This window comes from Tursiops truncatus, chromosome 3 (genome assembly GCF_011762595.2).
Source record: "Tursiops truncatus isolate mTurTru1 chromosome 3, mTurTru1.mat.Y, whole genome shotgun sequence".
Lineage (NCBI taxonomy): Eukaryota > Metazoa > Chordata > Mammalia > Artiodactyla > Delphinidae > Tursiops > Tursiops truncatus.
This window is the reverse complement of record NC_047036.1, coordinates 87675026-87697280: the sequence shown is the minus strand read 5'-3', so window position 1 is coordinate 87697280 and position 22255 is coordinate 87675026. Positions and strand designations below refer to the sequence as shown.

Here is a 22255-nt window from a genome sequence, read left to right as displayed (position 1 = left end):
GATTATTGGAGTATAACAGTGCTTGTGTTCAAGGAACTCTTATTTTACTTAATAATGGCCCCAAAGTTGCAAGAGTAGTGATGATGGCAATTTGGATACTCTGTTACTGTGCCTAAAATAATAAATTAAACTTTATCATAGGCATGTATGTATAGGAAAAACCATAGTATATGTAAGGTTCGGTGCTATCCAAGGTTTCAGCATCCTCTAGGGGTCTTGGAACGAATCCCCCACAGATAAGGAGGGACTACTGTTATATCTATGTATTGATAATAGCACATACATATTACAATAGTATATATATGATATATATACATATATGTCAGAATAAATAAGATTCAAGCCAATTTTGAACAGCAGTAAGGAACTTAACATTTCAGCTCTACAAAATAAATGAAGAGTTTGAAATTCAATCAGTCCTATTTTATGTTGAGGCAAACGTACTTGGCTTTTCATGAGAATCATACCTTCTGCACTAGTTTACATAAGAAATTGGGTGAAATCCTCTAATGCATTCGTTTTCAACTTCGGGATTACAACGCACCTTGCAATCAAGGTTTGCAAAGGATTTTCTTTCTAAAAAATTAGAAATTAGAACAGATTCAGTGACTTCTTCTTTTCACTCACTTGGACTCTGATAATTTCTTCTTGAGTGGCAGAAAGAGAGAGAAGTTTAGCAGGCATGCTGAAATTTGCACATAATTTGTGGCTTCTTTGTTGTCAGAGCATTCGGTGTGGTACTTACCAGTATAGCATTACTAATTATTTACATGCTTACAAAATATATTATTGTGAAGGCCAGTCCTTTACTCCACATAGGCATATTCTCCTAAAATTTACTTCCACAGTATTTTGGGCTTAGAGCAAATTCAGGGAATGTGCATGAGTATGTGCTACACATGTCAGTATTATCCATCACATTCATCAATCTGTGGAGGAAAACATGGATTCTAGAGCTGGGGGCACTGAGGACAAACAGGGCACCAAACACAGTACAAACCTGGAGAAAGATCCCCCACCCGCCCACAAATTATGCAGAAAGGCAAATTATGTGGAAAAAGCCTTTCAATAATTATACCGCTTTTCTCACATAGCTCATACTTCATCTTTTCGTCAAACAGAATGTTGATTTGAAATCTATTCTAGTCTCTCAAATATATGAAAACATAGAATTTTTAACTTTTTATTCAGGAAAATGATTTTTATTTTTAATAGCCTATATAGCATATACCTTTAAATTAGTTATTTTAAGATACAGCATTTAAATTAGATGCCTACTGTAATTTCTTAAGGTTTCCTGATATATCGCAAGCCTCTTTAAAACAAGTTTTACATGCAGTGGGCTCTACAAATATTTACCTCGTTTTTTTCAACTTCAGGAAACCAGTTGAAAATTTTAGAATTAGACTTTGGAGCTGTGTAGTGTGTTTTCAGACTATTACAAGTCTATCCAAATCTACGACCTGCTAGGCAAGATCGAATCCCTTCCAGCTTGTGATTGTAATATATGATTTGTGCAGACTTGAGTCTGTCTCACAGATGCATTTAGTATTTTCTGAACCGAGTTTCTGTTCTGTGCCAAGCAGGTTTCTAACTGTACGTGTTCAGTCCACTGATCGACTGACTGAGAGCTAAATTATGCTCGCTAACACATACTCAATTCCCAACTAACTACTACAGAAAAGATGGACTCCAGGCCCAAAATTGGACCCTCACTAACAAAGCCTGCTTTCTGCCGCTAGTAATACTCACACAGTGAATGAAAATTCAGTGACCTATATTCTTCCATTTAAACCCTTAAAAATTTAAATTAAAACTTTGTCAACAGTAATTCTACCATACTGAGGCAAAAAGAGCGTTCCCTGCAATCTGGCAGCACTAAATGTAATTCATAACTATCAAAAATCCGTTTTCTCTGCATAACTTTTAAGAACGCTCCTGATGTCTTGAAAATTCCATGCAATTTTCTTTAAAAGTTGCTTTGGAATGCCACTGTGCATCTTGAAGCCCACATACAGTGAGTTAAATTATAGCAATAGCATATTTCTCAAGCACCATATAGTTGCAAATCCTTTATCGTGAAGTACATAGTAAAGGATTTTCTCCTTGAACAGTGAAGGAAGTTGAACTTTGGGGTTGTTTCAATTTAACACATGATGTGCTGCACACTTAAAGATGTGTTTTGCCTTTCCTCCTTTTTCTTCTTTATTCGTTCCTGCTCCCTGTAAAAAGAATTAAGTATGTAATGCTGATTATAAAACTGGATCCTTATTATCACTATTCTCAGAGCACCATTTCCCCAAACTGGCTTATGTAAGTACTTACTTTTCAGTGGGTTAATCTAAATGCAGAGTGGAAGGCTGTTTACTCTTCACCATGTCTACCACGTCTTTGTTAGCACTACCTGTCTTCTCTGACTCAGAACGGGCATCACTATTCACCTAGTTACTCCAGCCAAAACTTAGGTGTCTCTGATGCCTCATTTTTCTTCATACCTCATCAACATGCATTAACAAGCCAGGTCAACTCTACCCTCAAAATGTATCTCGAATAGAGCCAGCTCCACTGATAACTGCACTGGCCACTTAATTTTATCCCCTATTTGTCTTCTCCTTACCTTACAGTCTATCACAGAACAGCTACGATGAACTTTCTAAAATATTCTTGGGTGAATGAATGAATTAAAATGTTATTAAAGTTAATTTGTTCATGACTTTAGCAGTATTGTTATCCTGGGTTACATGTAGGGCTAAAACCAAAAGCAATACTAAAAGTTAAACATTTAGGCGCCTTGCCTACCATGAGGTCGTATTAGGTTCAACTAAACACTTAGACATTTAGCTGTTGCACGGGGCACTTGGCACAGTCTACTCAGAAGGGCGAAGGATGGGGACCTCAGCTTGCCATAGGGCAGTGTCGGCTGGTCCTTTTCTGTGGGAGACCTCACAGCAGCCCGTTCCACAGCTCACCCAGCAGCCAGGAAACATCTTCTTTCACCAACCAGGTGAAGGCTTAAGTACCAGGAGATGAGATCCACATTGCATGGGTGTGGGCACTACTCTGGCTTAGAAGCTTCAAACCTCTGAGAACTAATAATCTTTTAAAACAACCAATAGGCATAGCATCTAGCATCCCTAACAGTTACATGTCCAGTTACAAGAATGAGTGTACTCAGGGAATCTAAGCAGTGGTGTCCCCACCAGGTATTTATAGTTCCCTTAAACCAGACAGATGCTGTCTACCAATTAGGGGATCATTGATACTGTAAGCAATGTTGCCTAGCAACATGGTTAATGTACCATTTTTGGAGAACACATCTAGGAAGTTAACCAAAGGTCAGATTCTCATTCAGAAAGGGGACGTTTTTGTTTGTTTGTAGTTTGTTTTTGTTTTTATTCTAGAACATAGGAGAGCTAACCCCAAGAAACTAATTTCTTTTCTGTTCCTTCAGCCAAAGAATTAGGTTGAAAGAGATACATTTTTAATTTACTCAAATATTTAAATTCAGATTACCTAAGTTCTACTTTTGCTATTATAATGAGCATTTAATATTATAATGAGCATTAACTTAAAAATTTGTAATGATGAAGTCATTTAATTAGAAATTAGTTCCATTTTGGAGACTTGGTTTTGACTTGTCATTCTTTCATTACAAACGTAAAAACATCCACACATACCATCCTTATTTCTGCTTGGGGTTTTCTCTTCTCTAAATTAGATCGTAGCTAGTAAATAGTTACAGTTGTTATATATAAAAATATTGCAAAACTAACAAAGTCTACTACCATATATGAAGAGAATTTTTCTTCCTTCTATTCTTAGGTTATTTAGGGCTATGAGGACATCATTCATATAAAATACCATATAAAACCTCAATCATTTGAGGTTTTATATTTGCAGATCAATTTAATGATTATGTGCATCAGCTAGTTCATAATTCCATGTGTCCATAGTAAATGGAAGTGAGCACAGGTGTTTTTGGTTACCCATCACCTATGACTACTTCGTGATTCAAGGGCTTATGTTCTGTTCCACCTAGCAGATGATGTTACTTCACTAGCCAAATGCTTTAAAATAATTTATTGTGCTCTTTCTCTTTTTCTTTACAACAAATTCATTTTTGCGAGATCTTTCTAAATGGATATTGTTTTTGTTCATGGAAAATTTCAAGGATGTAAGGTTGATTTAAATGCTTTTAACCAATCACTTACCATTAATGCACTGAATCATCATGGAGATGCTGAGAGCAATTTAAGGCTCTGCTATTTGATACCCTCTAGTTCGATTTTATTGTCTTGAGACTCTGGCTATCTCTCTTAATAGAAAGTTGAAGATAGAATTTTTATTCAGTGTATGGATTACATTAGTATAGGATGTTACGAAATTTACCTTTCCATCAAGCATATGTATTAAATTTTAGCAGGAATCACATATCCATTGTCATTTCTGAAATATTGTTACTGTGCTTCTGAGTGTGCCATCTAAGAAAGAGACTTGATTTTCCTTGCTAGACTCTCCGGAAAAAACAAGCAAACAAAAAGATGATTAACATATAGATGTAAGTAGAATTCTGCCTTTACAGTGCTGCTAGAAGGAGCCTGTCCTCATGTCCTCCCCACATACTTTCCATTACCAAGTGTAACCGCTTCTTTCTGTTTCCACCCTAGTCTGGTGAAGCCTCAGCAATAAGTATAATCTCCAAAATTTACAAGCAGCTCATGCAGTTCAATATCAAAAAGACAAACAACCCCATCCAAAAATGCGAGGAAGACCTAAGTAGACATTTCTTTCTCCAAAGAAGATAGACAGATTGCCAACAAACACATGAAAGGATGCTGAACATCACTAATTATTAGAGAAATGCAAATCAAAACCATAATGAGGTATCACCTCACACTGGTCAGAGTGGCCGTCATCAAAACATCTACAAACGATAAATGCTGGAGAGGGTGTGGAGAAAAGGGAACCCTCTTGCACTGTTGGTGGGAATGTGAATTGATACAGCCACTACGGAGAACAGTATGGAGGTTCCTTAAAAAACTAAAAATAGAACTACCATATGACCCAGCAATCCCACTACTGGTCATATACCCTGAGAAAACCATAATTCAAAAAGAGTCATGTACCAAAATGTTCACTGCAGCTCTATTTACAATAGCCAGGACATGGAAGCAACCTAAGTGTCCATCAACAGATGAATGGGTAAAGAAGATGTGGCACATATATGCAATGGAATATTACTCAGCCATAAAAAGAAATGAAATTGAGTTATTTGTAGTGAGGTGGATGGACCTAGAGTCTGTCATACAGAGTGAAGTAAGTCAGAAAGAGAAAAACCAGTACCGTATGCTAACACATATATATGGAATGTAAGAAAAAACAATGATCATGAAAAACCTAGGGGCAAGATGGGAATAAAGACACAGACCTACTAGAAGGTGGACTTGAGGATATGGGGAGGAGGAAGGGTAAGCTGTGACAGAGAGAGTGGCATGGACATATATACACTACCAAATGTAAAACAGATAGCTACTGGGAAGCAGCTGCATAGCACAGAGAGATCAGCTCGGTGCTTTGTGACCACCTAGAGTGGTGAGATAGGGAGGGTGGGAGGGAGACGCAAGAGGGAGGAGATATGGGGATATATGTATACATACAGCTGATTCACTTTGTTATAAAGCAGAAACTAACACACCATTGTAAAGCAATTATACCCCAATAAAGATGTTAAAAAAAAAAAGTGTATAAGAAGCTTCTGGTTAAACCATCCGTCTGCCTCATCTTCAAGGTTTCCAGAGTGATGTTGTTGTTATTGTTATTATTATTCCCATATACATACCCAGTAATAAGAAAGCAGCTTCCATTTATAGAGCATACCATACACTTATGGCAAATCTGGAAAGGAAGGAGCATTATCCCCATTTTATAGATAAGAAAACTGAGACCCAGGAAAATTCTGTAATTTACCCAAGCCTATGCAGCTAGAAGGCAAATCTAAGTTTATCTGAATCTAAATTTCATTCACATTCTATTATGTGACTACCCTGACCTTTTTAACTTTGGAGAACTTCGTGTTTTCCACCCACCTTGTTTTGCCTTTCATTATCTCCTTCCTACTTCTCAATTGACACCCCATTTTAACTTGTTACTTTGCTTTGACTGTGGTATATGAAGGTGTCTCTGATTCAGACTGTTGAGTAGTTTGTGCTCAAGCACCAAAGAGCATGAATATTCACTTATCCATTCATTTAATCAAGCAACAAGGGTTTATTGAGTATCTATTATATGTAAAGTAAAGTACTCTGCAAGACATTTTAGTGAGCATGAAGATTGAGATAGACCTGCCTTCTTTTGCCTATGTCCTCCTTGAGAACAAGGCCTGAGAAATATAAGAATGAAGGGAAAAATTTTAAAAAGACCTAAGTAGTTGGAAGTAGTTGATTTCAGGAAGTAGGGTTTGGAAATGAGGACACGTACAGCATGAGACTGCTGGTTGTAGCATTTAACTTATTATTTTTTTTAACAATAAACATGTATTATTCTGATAGAACTAAAACCAAAAGTAAACAAATTTCAAAAAGAAAAGCATTCCAAGATGTGATGGGACAGTAGGCATGTAGGAAAGTACTACATGTTTCAGAAACGTGAGAGTCTTATGTGGCTAGTGCCTAAGGTGATAGAGGAAAAAAACATAATTCTCTTAACCAATAAATATTTATTGAACACCTAGTTCATGTCTGTCACTGTACTAGATACTGGGGACACAAAGGTAAAATAAATCATAATTCAAAAAGACACATGCATCCCAATGTTCATTGCAGCACTATTTACAATAGCCAGAACATGGAAGCAACCTAAATGCCCATTGATGAATGGATAAAGAAGGTGTGGTACATAAATACAATGGAATATTACTCAGCCATAAAAAGGAATGAAATTGGGTCATTTGTAGAGATGTGGATGGACCTAGAGACTGTCATACAGAGTGAAGTAAGTCAGAAAGAGAAAAACATATATCGTATATTAACGCATGTATGTGGAATCTAGAAAAATGGTACAGATGAACCGGTTTGCAAGGCAGAAATAGAGACAGATGTAGAGAACAAACGTATGGACACCAAGGCGGGGAAAGCAGGGGAGGTGGTGGTGGGATGAATTGGGAGATTGGGATTGACATATATACACTAATATGTATAACATAGATAACTAATGAGAACCGGCTGTATAAAAAAATAAAATGAAATAAAAATTTAAAAATAATAATAAAAAATAAACCTACATTAACACATCAAAAAAAATACTGCATTGCATATTTACAAGTTGATGAGAGAGTAAGTCTTAAAAGTTCTCATCACACACACAAAATTGTAACTATGTGTGGAGATAGATGTTAAGTGAACTTATTGTGGTAACCATTTCACAGTATATACATATATCAAATCATTATGTTGTACACCTGGAACTAATATGTTATATGTTGATTATATCTCAATAATAATTTTTAAAAAGAATAAGAAAAAAAACGACAACACTAGGTTCTTATCTTTATCCTACTCCCTATCAAACTGGTCTTGGCAGGAGCGCTAGACCTGTACAGTATAGTGCGGTGAGTGGGATATATGATGATAGCCATGTACCAGATTCCTGGAGGTCACCTGCGGGTAGCACTGAAGGCAGGGAGAGCTCACCAGCAGACAAGGAGGGAGACAGGGGCAGCAGAGCTATGAGCAAGCTTGGCATGATCGGGGAGGGCGAGGCATTCGCCTGCGGTGGAGAATTCTCAAAGATGAAAGTGGAAAGTTAATTTGGAGTGAGATGTTGGCAAGCTTTAACTCTAAAGATTTTAGACTTTATGCTATAAATGTTGGGAGTTATTGGAGGTGTTTGAGGAGGAAAGTGATAAAATCCAATTTATCTTCCAAAAGAGGACTCTAACAGCGGTGTGAGGATGAGTTGCACTGAGAAGAGATCAGTGGAGAGAGTGATAACAGGAAAGATATTGGAGTAGTTTAGGAAAGAAATGACAAATCTCAGTTTTCTCAAGGTTTTTGTTTGACTTTCTGACCTCAAAAATTTTACATATACATATATATATGTACTGAACTCCATATTCTAGTGACATCTGTGTCATTTAGAATTTATATTTATGTATTAGAATTTATATTTATAGTATATATTTACAATTAAGTTCTTTAAATCTTATCTTGGTAGATCATAATCCTAAAGAGCAAAAACATTTCAGGTAGCAATGTAACATGCTAAATACCTACTGTATAAAATCACATCAGCATCTGTGACTCAAGAAACAGTTTGCACATGGAATTCTTAATGAAGTTCAACCCCTTCTGTTTGAGTCAGAGAGAGTATTTCTCATGTATTGTCACTTGCCTGAGTATCAAATATCTTTGATTCTCATTCTAGGCCAGTACTGTCCAATACAAATGTAATGCAAGCCACAGATTTGAGCTACATATGTAATTTAAAGTTTTCTAATAGCATATTGAAAGAAGTGAAAAGGAGCTGGTGAAATTCCTTTCAATGATATACTTAATAAAATGTAATCAAAATATTATCATTCCATCATGCAATTAATTAAAAATATTACTACCGAGATATTTTACATTCTTTTTTCTTATATGAAGTCTTTGAAATCTGGTGTGTATTTTCCCTTTAAGCACATCTCAATTTGGACTCTCCATGTTGCAAGTGCCCAAGTGCACTAATCGCTGGAGTGGCTACTATATTGGAGAGTGCAGCTCTAGACTAACTATCTTTAATGTAAAACTCCATTTCTGAATTCATTCTAAATTAGTGTAATATGAGAAAAATGGATGTCAGTGTGACTTCTGTTTTTCTTTCTTTGTGGCAAAGATGCAACCAGTCACTGAAAATGGATTTTATTTATTTTATTGACTTGGTGACTCAGGGTGTTAATTCATACATCTAATTAATAGGCCTTAAGTTTACCTCCTTCATCTTTCTGAGGCTTTTTCTTTCTTTTTATTACCTCATCCTTTGTTCTCAGCTGTAGTATCATTTATAAATAGAGCAGACTATCCATCTGACATCCTGGAAGACAGATAGGAACAAATCAGACAAATAAAAAGGAAACCATCTTCTTCATAACTCCTTGCCCTCTTGTAATGAAACCTGTATTAGTTGATATGATAGTCAATTCTTGAAATTGTTTTCAAGATGCCATCTCTTTAATATTCTTGGGTAATGAAAAGCAAGGAGCACTGTTTTCTCATTAGGCTGCCTAGAGGGGTCACGGGAAGCCCATGTGGGGTGGATCCCCTGTAGAGGACATCCGTCGGATTTCTGGGCTGTGCTTTATGATGAACCCTTGGAAATGATGTGGTGTCAGTAGAATACCAGAGTTCAGCATTTTAATATTACATATAAATTGGGAGGAGCGGAGAGACTAGCTCTGAGTATTTTGTTAGTAATTTAACATATGCTGGATCCCTTAGTCTTCACATTATAGACCTTCAATATCTGTATTATTATTGTTGTACTGATAAGGAAATATACTCAAAAGTTGCCTAAGGATATAAATTAATGGTAGAGAAAGGATTTAAACCCGCATCTCTCTGCCCCTAAATCTGGTAGTCTTTCCACTGCAATGTGCTGCCTGCTTAGATATAATCTTTCATCCTTGAACTCTCTTGAGTGTGGTGCAGAGGAGCCAGGAGATGGTTTCTAGTCCCTGTCCTGCCACTAACAGTGTGTACGAACATGAGCAAATTCTTTATCTTCCTTCCAATATTTTTTATCTACATCTGTCTCAGGTAATGTGCTAGGAGTAGTGAACTTAGTAATGCAGTCCATTTTCTAGGAGAGGTTTCATGGTGAAATATGATTCTCTCTGTCTTCCCAAATCACTATCTGCTTGAAGGCAGAGGCTTTAATACTTTGGAGTCAAGCAGGCCCGAGTTCAGAACCCAATCTTGCTTCTTAATATCTGTGTGAAGACAAGCAAATTATTCAGTCTCCCTGAGTCCCAATTTCTTTGTCTGTGAATCGGACTGTCACAGAGATGCAAAGAGAAAATGGAGTAGACAGGATTTGTCCTTTCTTTACTTTCCCCATCAGAAAAAATGAGAGTTTCATTCATAAAACACTGCTTACATAAGAGTTAAGCCGTGTCAAAGGAATTTAGAGAAGGAAAAAGATAATTGAGCACTGGAGTGTGATCAGGGGAGATTTTGGAGAGGATGAAGATTTTAGACTGGTGGAAGAAGGAAGGAAGGATTTGAGCAGGAAAACTGGGCCGCAGAGTGAGCAGCGTTATATGAACAAAGGTGAAAACCAGGCACGGCAGATATGAGAACATTCGGAATTTGTAATGGTTTGTGAGCATTTCAACATGGTTCAAGTTGTTGAGTTTTTGGTGATAAGTTAACCGTAAAATTAAGTAGCTTCTTCTTCTACCTGAGTGTCTAACTGTAGCTAAAGGAATAAATCTGTTCTGGCGGGCTGTCTCTTCCAGACTCAACTACCCCACTGTACTTCATCAGTCGCAGATTTCAATTTTTTGACTCCTTTAATGCCTGCGTTTTTCCATGTCTGCGTTTTTTTCATTTTCCATGTTCCATGTCCAGAACTTTCACCGTCTTTTGTAATAGCAGTTTTAGGCCTTTTACTAGGTTTCACAGAACTAAGTTAAATACTCATTGATTTAATACTACTTATTTATTTAATATTCTTTATTTTTATTTGATAATATTATTAAATTAAACGTTAAGTGGGACCAGACTACTTGAATTTCTTACATCTCATTATTTTTCAAAAATAACTCTTTTAAAGATCTGAATAATTTATAAACCCCTCAGAAATTTGAGTTCATAAGGCTTTGGGTTACATTAATACATACCTATACAAACTCTTAAGGGACAGATGATTTTTTTTCCTAAAAAGTAAGGGAAGTTTTATAGTCTCTAAAATAAGGCCTACTGGAATTGATGAGGAATATATCCTTGTTTTTTGGCTCTTTTCATTCACCTGACATAGTTTAAATATCCTATACTAAAGAGTTTATTTAGCCATCTTTACTCTTAATGGAGGCTGTGTCACATTCAAAATTATTCCTAAAACCTCAAAGATGCATATATTTTAAATGAATCAGGTTAAAAAAAATTGGCCTTGTACACCATTGAAATTATTTAGAAGAACCGCTTCTGTATATTTTATATGTATATAAAAGTATTTATTAATACATAAAATTCAGAAATAGCAAATACTACAGGTGTTACAGTGTGAAAAATGGTCTAATACTATTTTAATTCATTTTCTGCTTTTTAAAAAACCTCTAAGTATAGTATGAAGTGAACATATAAGTTCAGTGAATCTTCACAAACGGAATACATCATATTACCAGCAGCTAGATCAAGAAACAAACATTTCCAGTACCTCACAATCCTCACCCCTCCCTTTACCCTTTCCAGTCATTACCCTACCCCAAGGGTAATCAGTATCATTCCTTCTGACAGTATAGATTAATTTTGCCTCCTTTTCTACTTAAAAAAACATTTTTCTTTAAACATATGTAACATTATAGAAATATCTAAGTAAGTTTTTTAGTATGCTTATTGTCTTTTATGTTTTTTTTAATATTCAATTTAAAATGCTATCTTCAGCCTGAAGATAAATGGTTCATAAATGAATTATCTGTGGCCTCAAAGGGAGGGAGGGAAGCTAATACACACACACACACACACACACACACACACAGATTTTGCCCTACCACAAATTCTTCTGACTTAAACCAATGCAATATTAAGAAAACACACGATTTCATTGATTTTTTTGGTAACATTTGGAATTATTTGGCATCAAAATGGAAGCTTTTCTTTTTAAAAACAATTTTTGTGATACCATGTCACTGGCCTTTATTGGAAATAATTTTGAAACCTCCTTGAATAGTCAGAGAAACAATCGAGCTTTATGAATCAGTGTTTATTCTATTTATGAATCAGCATTATTCTGCCTCTTCCAAGCTTTCTTGGTTATTCGTCTTTACCTTTAAAATGTATTTTAAAATATGTAGAATTAATCATAATGATGATTTTAGTATAATTTTAACATAATTTGGAAAATCTCTACTAGCTAATTCTTACTCTTCAGTCTCTGCACCACAGCCCTGAATAGGACACTGAAGGGATCGTGCATTCTTGAGCTAAAGGATGTTAGTCTGAAGTGAGCTTCATCCGTTAGGATGGGCTCTATTCAAAAATTGCTTGGCTGTGGCATTATCGGGTATAAATTCTGGTTTACCAGCACATTTTGTTTTAGTACTGCCGTAACTTATCTATTTGGGATAGCACAATAATATGAAGGAGTATGATTTAGAGGAAGATTCCTGAAGAACAATAACACATACCCACTTTTTCAAGCTAAGCATTATATTAAAAGAAGATATTATATGTAAAAATGGGACACCCTCGGGAAAATATATATTAGAATATATATCAGATTAAATAAAGGAAAACATAAGAAATGTTCCTAATTATGCAGGCCTTGACTTTTAGATACATGAAAAACATCTGCCTAGAGTATTTATTGCTTAGTCAAATGAATGTAAAAGTAAAGGCTGCACTGACATTGAACTTTCCTGATATATCAAAAATGTCAGAAAAACTACATGTGTTTAATAACTTTGTTTAGAACATATTTGCAAATGGGGGTTTAGAAAATCCCTGCACCTCTAATTTCTTACCTGATGATTGTTTCGATAGAGCCACAGATTAGACATCAGACAAACGCATGGCTAAAGAATGATCACTCATCATCTCACCATGTGAGTCTAAAAGAATCTTTTTTTGTCCAGGCAAGCTAATAAAAGTATTAAGACATAAGAGAAAAAAATTCTAGGAATGAAAAAAGTGTAAGAGCTATGCCTTGAAAAAGAAAGCAAAATCCTAATTATTCAGGTGCTGGATAATCGCTTGATGAAACGCTGACACCCTCCCCCTCCAATGGTATGTCATGCTGTTTGACATTTGCTTTAAAACAATCCAGTCAGTGTGCCCGTGAGGGTGGGGGAAGTCGGCAGAGATATATGTGAAACAATTTTGCCTATGGGTTAATTGTTGAAACTAGGTGATGAATACGTGGAAGGTCATTATACTATTTTTTTTACTTTTGTGTATGTTGAAAATTTTCCATGATAAAAAAGTTTTAAAAATTTGTCCCCCAAAGCACTCTTAGAACTGACCTGAAAAATTCTTCCTGTTTCAAAATCCGCTTAATAATGGCAAGATTTTTAACATTAAAAAATGATAAAAATTGGAAGAGTCATAGCTTTGTTTATACATCTTTCTCAAGGCCAACAGTTTTTGGATTCTAGTTCCAGTCTCCAGGAGACAAAGTATTCTTGTCTGATGTGCAATAATAGAAAATTTCACCGTGCTCTGAATTTAATACTATACTTTTCATGTTAGTGCAGGATATTTGTAATATGTTATATTTCCATAATAGAAAGTTAATTTCTTCCTAGTCTGACTAGATCTATTGATCATTAAACTGTATAAAGAGAGATGATTTGTACGTAGTTCCTCCTAGTTCTTGTTTGTCATAAGGAAAATCCCAGCGTTACATGGTTATATACCTGCCTACATGGTTATATACCTGCCCCAATTTAATATTTTTAAAAGTCGTGTGTGTGTGTGTATAATTTTATCTCGGTATTTTTAGATGTAAACAGGTGAAGTCATATTTCATCTCTCCTCTCCCTTCATTTGAAAGAAATTCTGATTTAGTTTTTATTTCATTAAATATTGTGATTAAATCTCTGTACCGGAAACAATGGAGTGATATGCTTAGATATGTTAAAGTGTGTCTTATATAAGGTGCCCCTGAAAATAAATTATGTTGATGCCTCATTTCCCAAGCTGATGACAGGATATTGTAAAATAACAGATAAACCATGCAGGATTGTTTTTCTTCCAGCATAAGCAGTAGTATCTAAATACCAAAAGCAGAAAGAGATAAAGTAGTAAGAGGAACTTAGATCTGAAAGAGCAGCCTTCAGGTTATTTCTGGGGAAGTGGATGAAGGTTACATAGCACGTTTGCCATCCTGGAGTTTAATTTTTTTTTTAATTTTTTAATCTTATCTGTAATTTGGCTTCATCACTGGTTAGGATGTAACAAGTTATGTTTGTGTCTTCACTCAGTGCCGTAGCTTATGCAGAGTAAGAGCTCAGGTAACACCTTCTGGTAATGACAGTAGCATCTGGTCTTTGCTTTGAAGCACAGAAATCACGTCCAGTTTTGCAATAAAAGGCTCAGCAGGAAAGCATTGAACTAGGGCTCCTGGTACACAGCTCTCACTGCACCTCAGGAACACTTGGGTATGCTCTCTAACACACCAGCGCCAGGCCCCACCCCAGACCGATGAAACCAGGTCTCTATGGAAGTTGGGCACTGAGTGATGATTCTAAAGATCAGATCGAGATGAGTGCATGCAATCCTGGTACTGCCTTCAAATATTCTGGGTATCCTTGTGGGAAGTGGGGCGTTGGGGAGTACAAATTACTACCCCTATATCAGACTTACTAAAATCTGACTCTTGGCAGGAGTGGTGTAAGGGTGTAAGGATGGTAGGCAGAGCTCTGTAGCTTTTTGTTAATGTTCTTTAGTGTTTTTCCGGTGAGTTTTATGATTAGTTAGATTTAGGTATCACTGCTCCAGAGAACATTATCCTCTTTCAAATAAAAAAAAAAAAAATGTGGATTTAGAAACATATACATCTTCTATGTGTATGATACTTGCTTTCCACAACACTTCTCAGGCCTCCAGGACTACAAACCATGAGGCCTCAGCCTTGTTCCTTGAACTCAGCCTTTTATAGTCTCATCTCTACTTTCAGAAGCTGTGTAGTCATGTTAGACAGACCGAACAGAGGCTTTTAGAAAGCAAGCCCCCGCGTTTGAAGATAGGCACAAGGAGCTGAGAAGAAAGGCTGACGTTCTTTGTGTTTTGGGCTTCCAGTTATCTACAGTCATGTACATTTCAATTCATCTTCAGGAAGTCTTACTTTCATATGCCTATCAATATTATCGCTTTTTAAAATCTTTCGTTAATATACGTCAACCTTGAAGTATAAAGTTGGGCTTCTTCAAATATAAAAATGATTTTAGCCACTTAGCCTCAGATTTGATCCTGACTTCATTCTGAAAATTGGCGTTTGTTATAAGGATACAATTAGGTGGTTATTAAGATGGTACTTCACCTCAGGAATCCTGACGCAGACAGATCCTATCAGTCCCTAAGAAGATGCATGCCCAATACCAGCAGACAGGTTCCCTGGCAGGGACCTTGTCTTTCATGTCCGTCTGCATCCTCCCTTGCTTAGCTGCTTGTCAAGCAAGACTTAACATTATTCATATTTCTTATATTAAAAATTATTAATAATATTTATTGAGCACTTGTTATGTGTGAGGTCTATTTTAAGGGTTTCCACATTTATTAACCTAATTCTCACAACAGTCCTAACTAGGGAGTTATTATTGTTATTATTCTCATATTACAGATGAGAAAATGAAGACACAAATAAATAACTTGCCCAAATTTATGCAGGTTTTAAGTGACAGAGCTAGAATTCAGATTTACAAGGACTAACCCCAGAGTTTGCACCCTTATTCATTACTCACCTAATAATTAATTGTTAACTGAATAAATGATGATGACCACCTTTGGCCCCAAACCTAACACAGAACTCTAATTAAGAAAAAAAAAAAAAAACATGGAGGACTCCTTTTTTCCTGGTTGTAGGACCACCTGGGTGTTCCTGCCACTAAACACCAATCTTAGAATTAATAACCCCATTGAAACAAAAAGGCACATCTATCCGCACCCTCACCCGCCTGTCCTCCCTGGGGCAATAGCTCCAGTTCTGTCTGCGCATGCTGAAGGAAAAGGGATGGTAGGGAGACTGCTGAGCAGAGCCTCATGGGAGGATGCCGGAAGAAAGCAACCACCACAGCTGGTACAGAAAAGCTCTTATCTCTTGAAAGTTTCATCCCTAGAACATGTTGCTCAATTACCGTCCTGGAATCCAACTTCAGATCCACACTCCTCTTCCATAGAGAGATGAAGAGGGGTTAGGAAAGGAACAGAAAGGAACTTCAAAGCTTTCTCTTGGAGCCCAGCAGTCGTGGTCCTTTTTGAGTAAAGATCTACGAATGGTTTCAACAGGGAGAACCTGGTGGAGAAATTAACTTAATTCAAGGAATCACAGTATGTCATTATTTATCTAGAAATATTACAAACTCCAAATATAGGAAATACACTCTTAGTTATATGTTCAGATGACAACACCCGCATGGGCAAATAGACATGACATGAGGTTAAATAGCCATTTGGGATTATCCTCTTCATTCTCAGGTATAATCAAGAGTTGACTTCTTTGCCCAAAGTTCTTTCTTTTTCAAATTTCATTGCTGTCTAAGAGAAAATTTACCTTGGGCTTAAATTCCAGGTGGGCAGTTACCTACATTACACTAAACAAAAGATCAGATCATCAGGCTGTTTTTCAATTTACATTTAATTAATGGGTCTAAAAATTCAAATATAGTACCATATCTAGATGAGAAATTTTATTCTTTTAATCCATTTAAGCAAAATTTTTACATTTAAAAACTAAACCTCCAAATTTGGTCTATTATCGATAGTACTGGTTGTGTGTTTGATATTTCACTCATGTATAGGAAATGATCTTTAATTTAAATGCATTGCTCTATTTTTATAAAATAATTTCTGTGGTTCTCTATGAGAATACTACTCCTAAAACTAAACCACTTAGGAAAGGACTATTTGTAGCAGCCTATATATTCAACGTATATCAATTTTTCAGTGCTCTAAACGTGTTGATTTTTGCTTATGAAAGTGTTAGCACCCTATATGACATCTTCAGGAGAAAATGATTGAAACTCTTTTTTTAAATTTCAAAAGTGGAAGAAAAGTGTTTGACCAGTAAGTTCTCAGATTAATCTGTTTCTGCAGTAGAAAAAAGTGGTAATGAGTTGAAAGGTGATATCTTGCTAGACTCCTAGATATAGAATTACTTGGTTTCAGACTAATCATAGAATGCAGGATATTGTAGCTATATTACATACAGCATATATTATGAAGAGGACATTTGAATTTTTTGTCATTTGATCTTTATTTTTTTAATTATTTTTCTTTTAGAAAAAGAAGAAATATATTAAAATTGTCTCTGTGCACTAAAGTAAACCTGACGATATTTGTGTTTGTATTGGTGACTTAAACTTATCATTAGTTAACTTTTGTTTGTTTTCAAACATGTAGGTATAAAAAAATAAATCAAACAGTGTTCTCTTTTAGCCTATATTTATACAAAAAGATTTAATTAGTTTAGAAAATAATTCTCTCAGCTATCAGCATCAACTCAATTTCACATAATCCATCCATGAAGAATTAAACACTATCAAAATGTTGTCTTTATCATTAAAATAGGTATAGATTTAGTCATTGCTTGGCCTGACCAGAGCTTTTCAATCATTCCTAAGGACACTCAAACCCATTTTTCAGTCTTCCCATAACCAGCCATGGTTGCAGAGCATCTATTCAACATGTGCTAAATTAGGCTACATTTCTTGGCTTTGCATATCTTTATAGTAGACATCCCTTAAAAACAATAACAAGATGCCCACTGAAGACGGGTTTTATTTTCTGGACACACAACGTGCAAAGAGCATGAGCAGGCCTCAGGCTGAATCACTACTACTTTCTTATTAGGTATGTGTCTTGGGCTACTAAATATACGTGAGCCTTTTTTCTCACCTGAAAAAAATTGAAGAATTTACGAAGGAGGGCATAAAGAACTTATACAAACCACCTGGCTTATAGTAGATTTCATTCTGTAATTGATTGTTATTATTCTTTTAAAATGAAAATCTTATTTTTTTTTTCAGGATAGGTTTTAGCACCTGGAGAAAAAATTTTTACTTATCTGCCTGATCATTATGAATCTGATATTGTTTTCTTTTAAGAAAAGATGAGTGTTGGTTAAAAAATTAAGCAGTAGCAGTTATGAAAAGCTGGAAATCTGCACTATTTATGTGGTTTTGGCTTTTATATATCACTTAGAAAATACAGTTCTCTTAATGCCACTTTTTTTTTCAAATAATCAAGTATCGTACAGACAAAATATCTAAAGTGTATGAGCTATCATATATTTTAAATTTAACTCCTGTGTTTTTCCTTCTCGCTCTTCTCAAAGGAGCGGATCATATCCAGCCATCCTTTTATAAATGCTGTTGCTAAAAAATGTGTTAAAGTTTCAGTTATGTGACTTTTTTGGCCCGAGTTTATTAGTAATTTTCAACCTAAGATGTCAGTAAATTTGTATGGACTTTTGGAAAATTTAGTAGCTTTTATATTCGAAAAAATATTGCTCAACCATATAAACATAGCTTTCCCACAATTGATTTTACAGTAAGGTTAAAATGATATTATTTGTTAGATATTTCCACCTTCAAATGTGATTACTGGAATATATTGTTAAATTTTGAGCGACTGATAGTTTTCAAAATTGTTATTATAAATAGGGCTGCACATTCTTAAATGTGTCACTATTAACTAGAATGTTTAGTGTGTTAATGTATATGCTTTATTTTTTAATTAAAATAATTATCAAGTTGTCAAGATAATTCCAATAAAATATAATTTAATAGACTATTCTAAGTGATTTAGATCTGTTTTAAACAGTTTACTTGATTTCAGTGTGTATTCCTGTTACATTCAAAAGGCTATCAATATATGATATTGAAGTTTGAGTTCTTTTAATGTAAGTAGGGATACTTCTTGTAACCTTATTCACATTGCAAGTAAAATGATAAATATATCTAAATCAGTGTTATGCTTGTGTTCTGTTGTTCTAACATTTGAATAAGCTGCTTTTTTTGGGTGTTTAATCTTATAATTTTTCTTAGCCCTAAAAAAAGTTAAGTTGAGAGCATTGATGTCTTTTGTGATGAGAGAATTAAACATGCCAACAAACATCCTCTCTATTAAAATAATTATTTATTTCAGGTTTCCATGTATTATCTTAGTTATGGTCGGTTTGACAAGGCAAGAAGTAGATTTAACAGTATAAAAAAATGTATATCTAGGGCTTCCCTGGTGGCACAGTGGTTGGGAGTCCGCCTGCTGATGCAGGGGACACGGGTTCATGCCCCGGTCTGGGAAGATCCCACATGTGCAGAGTGGCTGGGCCTGTGAGCCATGGCCGCTGAGCCTGCACGTCTGGAGCCTGTGCTCCACAACGGGAGAGGCCACAACAGTGAGAGGCCCGCGTACCAAAAAAAAAAAAAAAAAAAATGCCTAAAGTTGCTTTATATTACGTTTCTTAGCAGTATGGCAGAGTGAAAAAAAACAAGAGACCAGTTTAAGAAGGTCCACTTAGGGCAGTCTGAAAACACACATCATAGGCACAAAGAGAATAGATATCAAACTCTGACAGGCTTTCAACAGAAAAGCCAGAATGTTCTCTGAGGTAATCCTGGAATAGCTACACAGTCTGCACCACCTCCACTGAACTTTTTAGCTTTCTCTTGAGACACTTGGCAACATGCCATATCAGCCTGATGCCAGAGGTACAAGGACTAATCATCCTTAGGCGTGGCATGCTCTGAAGGTGCATATAATTCTTTCAAAAACTGAAATAGGATCACAAGTCTGAGGCACCTATTTCCAATTAATTTGGTCACAGGAGTTTATCTGTCATCTTTGTTCTGTCACAGCAGTTTGTGGTAAACCTGCTTCACATGGATTATCCAATATTAAGAACAGTGGATTGCAGAATTTTCCCCCCAGTCAATTCCTATTTTGTCACTTTTGGTTTAAAGTAGATGAAACTAGCCATGGGTTTAAAAACGAACTTGACATTTTCAAACTTCCATGAAAAGGAATTGGTCAAACTTCTGGCACGATGACATAGTAGATTATCATATACACCGTACTAATTCATTCTGATTTTCTACAAAAGCTTAGTATAAAGTTTTTACTCTAGAAAAGTATATACAACTTCAGCAACAGAAATACTTCCTTCTTTTTGTCCAAAGATGAATATATGGGGATTCTATGCACAATATCCTTATCGTGTGCTAAAATGAATACTCATTTTCTGAATAATGTCTTTCAATATTTAAATATCTTTTATCCACCTTAAAAGCATATCAGATTATTTCCCCCTCTATGATCATATAATTCCAGTGCAAAACGGGTAAGAAGTTAGATGGTGTGATAACCATTTTTAATTTTTATTTAACTTTAACTGTTTTAGGCTGTTTTAGTGCAAGAAGTAAAACTTTGCCTGGGTATGAGCAAAGGGATAGGTCATTAGAAGAATGCAGTGTGCCTTATAGCAAATGGATACCAGAAACTCATGGGCACCTGGGAACTGAAATTGTGTGGCTGGCTTCCTCTACCCTGGAATTAGATCCAGAGTACCTCTGGGGACCTCACAGGATGAGGGAGTAGACCTTTGTTAATATTGTCATTCCAAAAATGTGTGCTCACTTGTTAATAGTCAATACACTATGTCTGAATTTTATAAAAATAAGAATTAAGCACAACTTATGTTACAAATTTAAAGAATTAAATAGCTTGAAAGTTCATAATAGGAGATGGAAATGTGACTGTGACTCTGAAAATGTTTTAAATACCTAAGCCTGCCTTCATAATAGCTCCGGGTAGTTTATGTTATTGTCCCCAGGTGACTTGTCCAAGTTGATGAACCAGCTCATAAGGGGAAAAGCTGAGAATCAAAATCCTCGCCTGTGCAAGCCCCCAAGGCTGTGCTTGCTCATGAGGCCACACAGTCTGCCTGTGATGGAAATAACAAGATTTAAAATCACTCATGGAAAAAATAAAATAAATAATAAAAAATTAAAATAGGGGGTTCCCCCCAAAAAAAATAAATAAATAAAATAAAATAGGGGCTTACCTGGTGGCGCAGTGGTTGAGAGTCCGCCTGCCGATGCAGGGGACACAGGTTCGTGCCCTGGTCCGGGAGGATCCCACATGCCGCGGAGCGGCTGGGCCCGTGAGCCATGGCCACTGAGCCTGCACGTCCGGAGCCTGTGCTCTGCAACGGTAGAGGCCACAGCAGTGAGAGGCCCGTGTACCGCAAAAAATAATAATAATAAATAAATAAATAAAAATAAAAATTACTTATGTCTGAGAGGCATGATTGGCCACTCCATTTCTTCTCTTTAGGTCCTCAAATTTTCTTTGTTCATTTCAAAGCAGGTTAAACCAATCCAGAACACCCCTCCACCTTTTTTATCATTGTGTCTTCCCCTTTGTCCTATGCTCCCCTCTACTTTTGTTATTCCCTGCACTGCCCAATCCCTTCTATTTCAATTTCTGGTAAGTGTTAATGCGGGTGGGATGTGATGCATGCCCACAAAATAACTTGGGGAACATGCAAGGCGTCAGCTTCCAGTCCTACCCAGGCTCTACCCACCTCGTCTGGCTTAGCTGTTCTGACGTTCTCACTGTTAGAAACGTTACTTTGGGGGTGGACCTTAGAGGCTGTAGTTTTATCCTCTGAATTTTCTGATAAGTTCATGTTTATTGTGTGGAGAGAGGTTCCTCATCAACCGTATACCCCTCTCCCTTTGCCATCTTAGTATTGGTTTTGTTTATGAAGGTCCTTCATTGTTACTCAAAAGGCAAAGAATGCTGACACTGTGCAGCTCAGATGCAGGGCGGACAGATTTCTTCCAGAGCAAACAGCAGGGCAGCAAGCAAGTCTGGGAAAGAAAATGGCATCAAAGAGAAGTCATCAAGTCCACCCCTGATGAAGGAGAATAGGATGCTTTTGAGTAAGAAAGTAGAGAAGCAGAGGCTGAGAGAAAGGGCAAGTAAGCTAGGAAAAGAAAGGGAACGACTTGATAAAAACGGACGTTGCTAATAATTAAACAGCCAACTTCCCAAACTTTTTTCTGAGAGAGGCCTCATAAGTGTGTTCCCCATGGCCCCCATAGTGGAGCATGAGGGAAGCCCTGTGGTCAGTGCCAGGAAACATGAAAACCACTCCTTTTGTTCCCTCCCTCGGAGGAGTCTTGATTATAATGGAAATCCTGCCAGACCCTTAATTAGGAAAGTACAACAGGGCATTAATATAATTCATCACCTGTTAGAAGGAGCACTTGTGGGCTATTTACTAGAAATCTATTAAATATGACACGAAGACACATCGCACTCCATTTCTTAACATGACA

At 36.3% G+C, this 22255-nt stretch overlaps 1 protein-coding gene across 4 annotated transcripts in view; it reads left to right on the top strand.

The window, feature by feature from the left end:
• The window catches only part of FBXL17 (F-box and leucine rich repeat protein 17), a 478542-nt gene that overhangs the window by 329889 nt on the left and 126398 nt on the right, over positions 1–22255 (top strand). Inside the window, exon 8 of one of the 4 annotated variants that reach the window (XM_019940794.3) lies at positions 18247–20921. The exons of 2 other annotated variants lie outside the window; for them this stretch is intronic. In XM_019940794.3, the coding sequence (XP_019796353.1) occupies positions 18247–18290 (44 nt within the window). In that variant the 3' untranslated portion in view covers positions 18291–20921. Of the gene's footprint in view, positions 1–4667; positions 5595–18246; positions 20922–22255 lie in introns of those variants that run through there. One more of the 4 variants, XM_019940796.3, reaches the window with a different exon arrangement.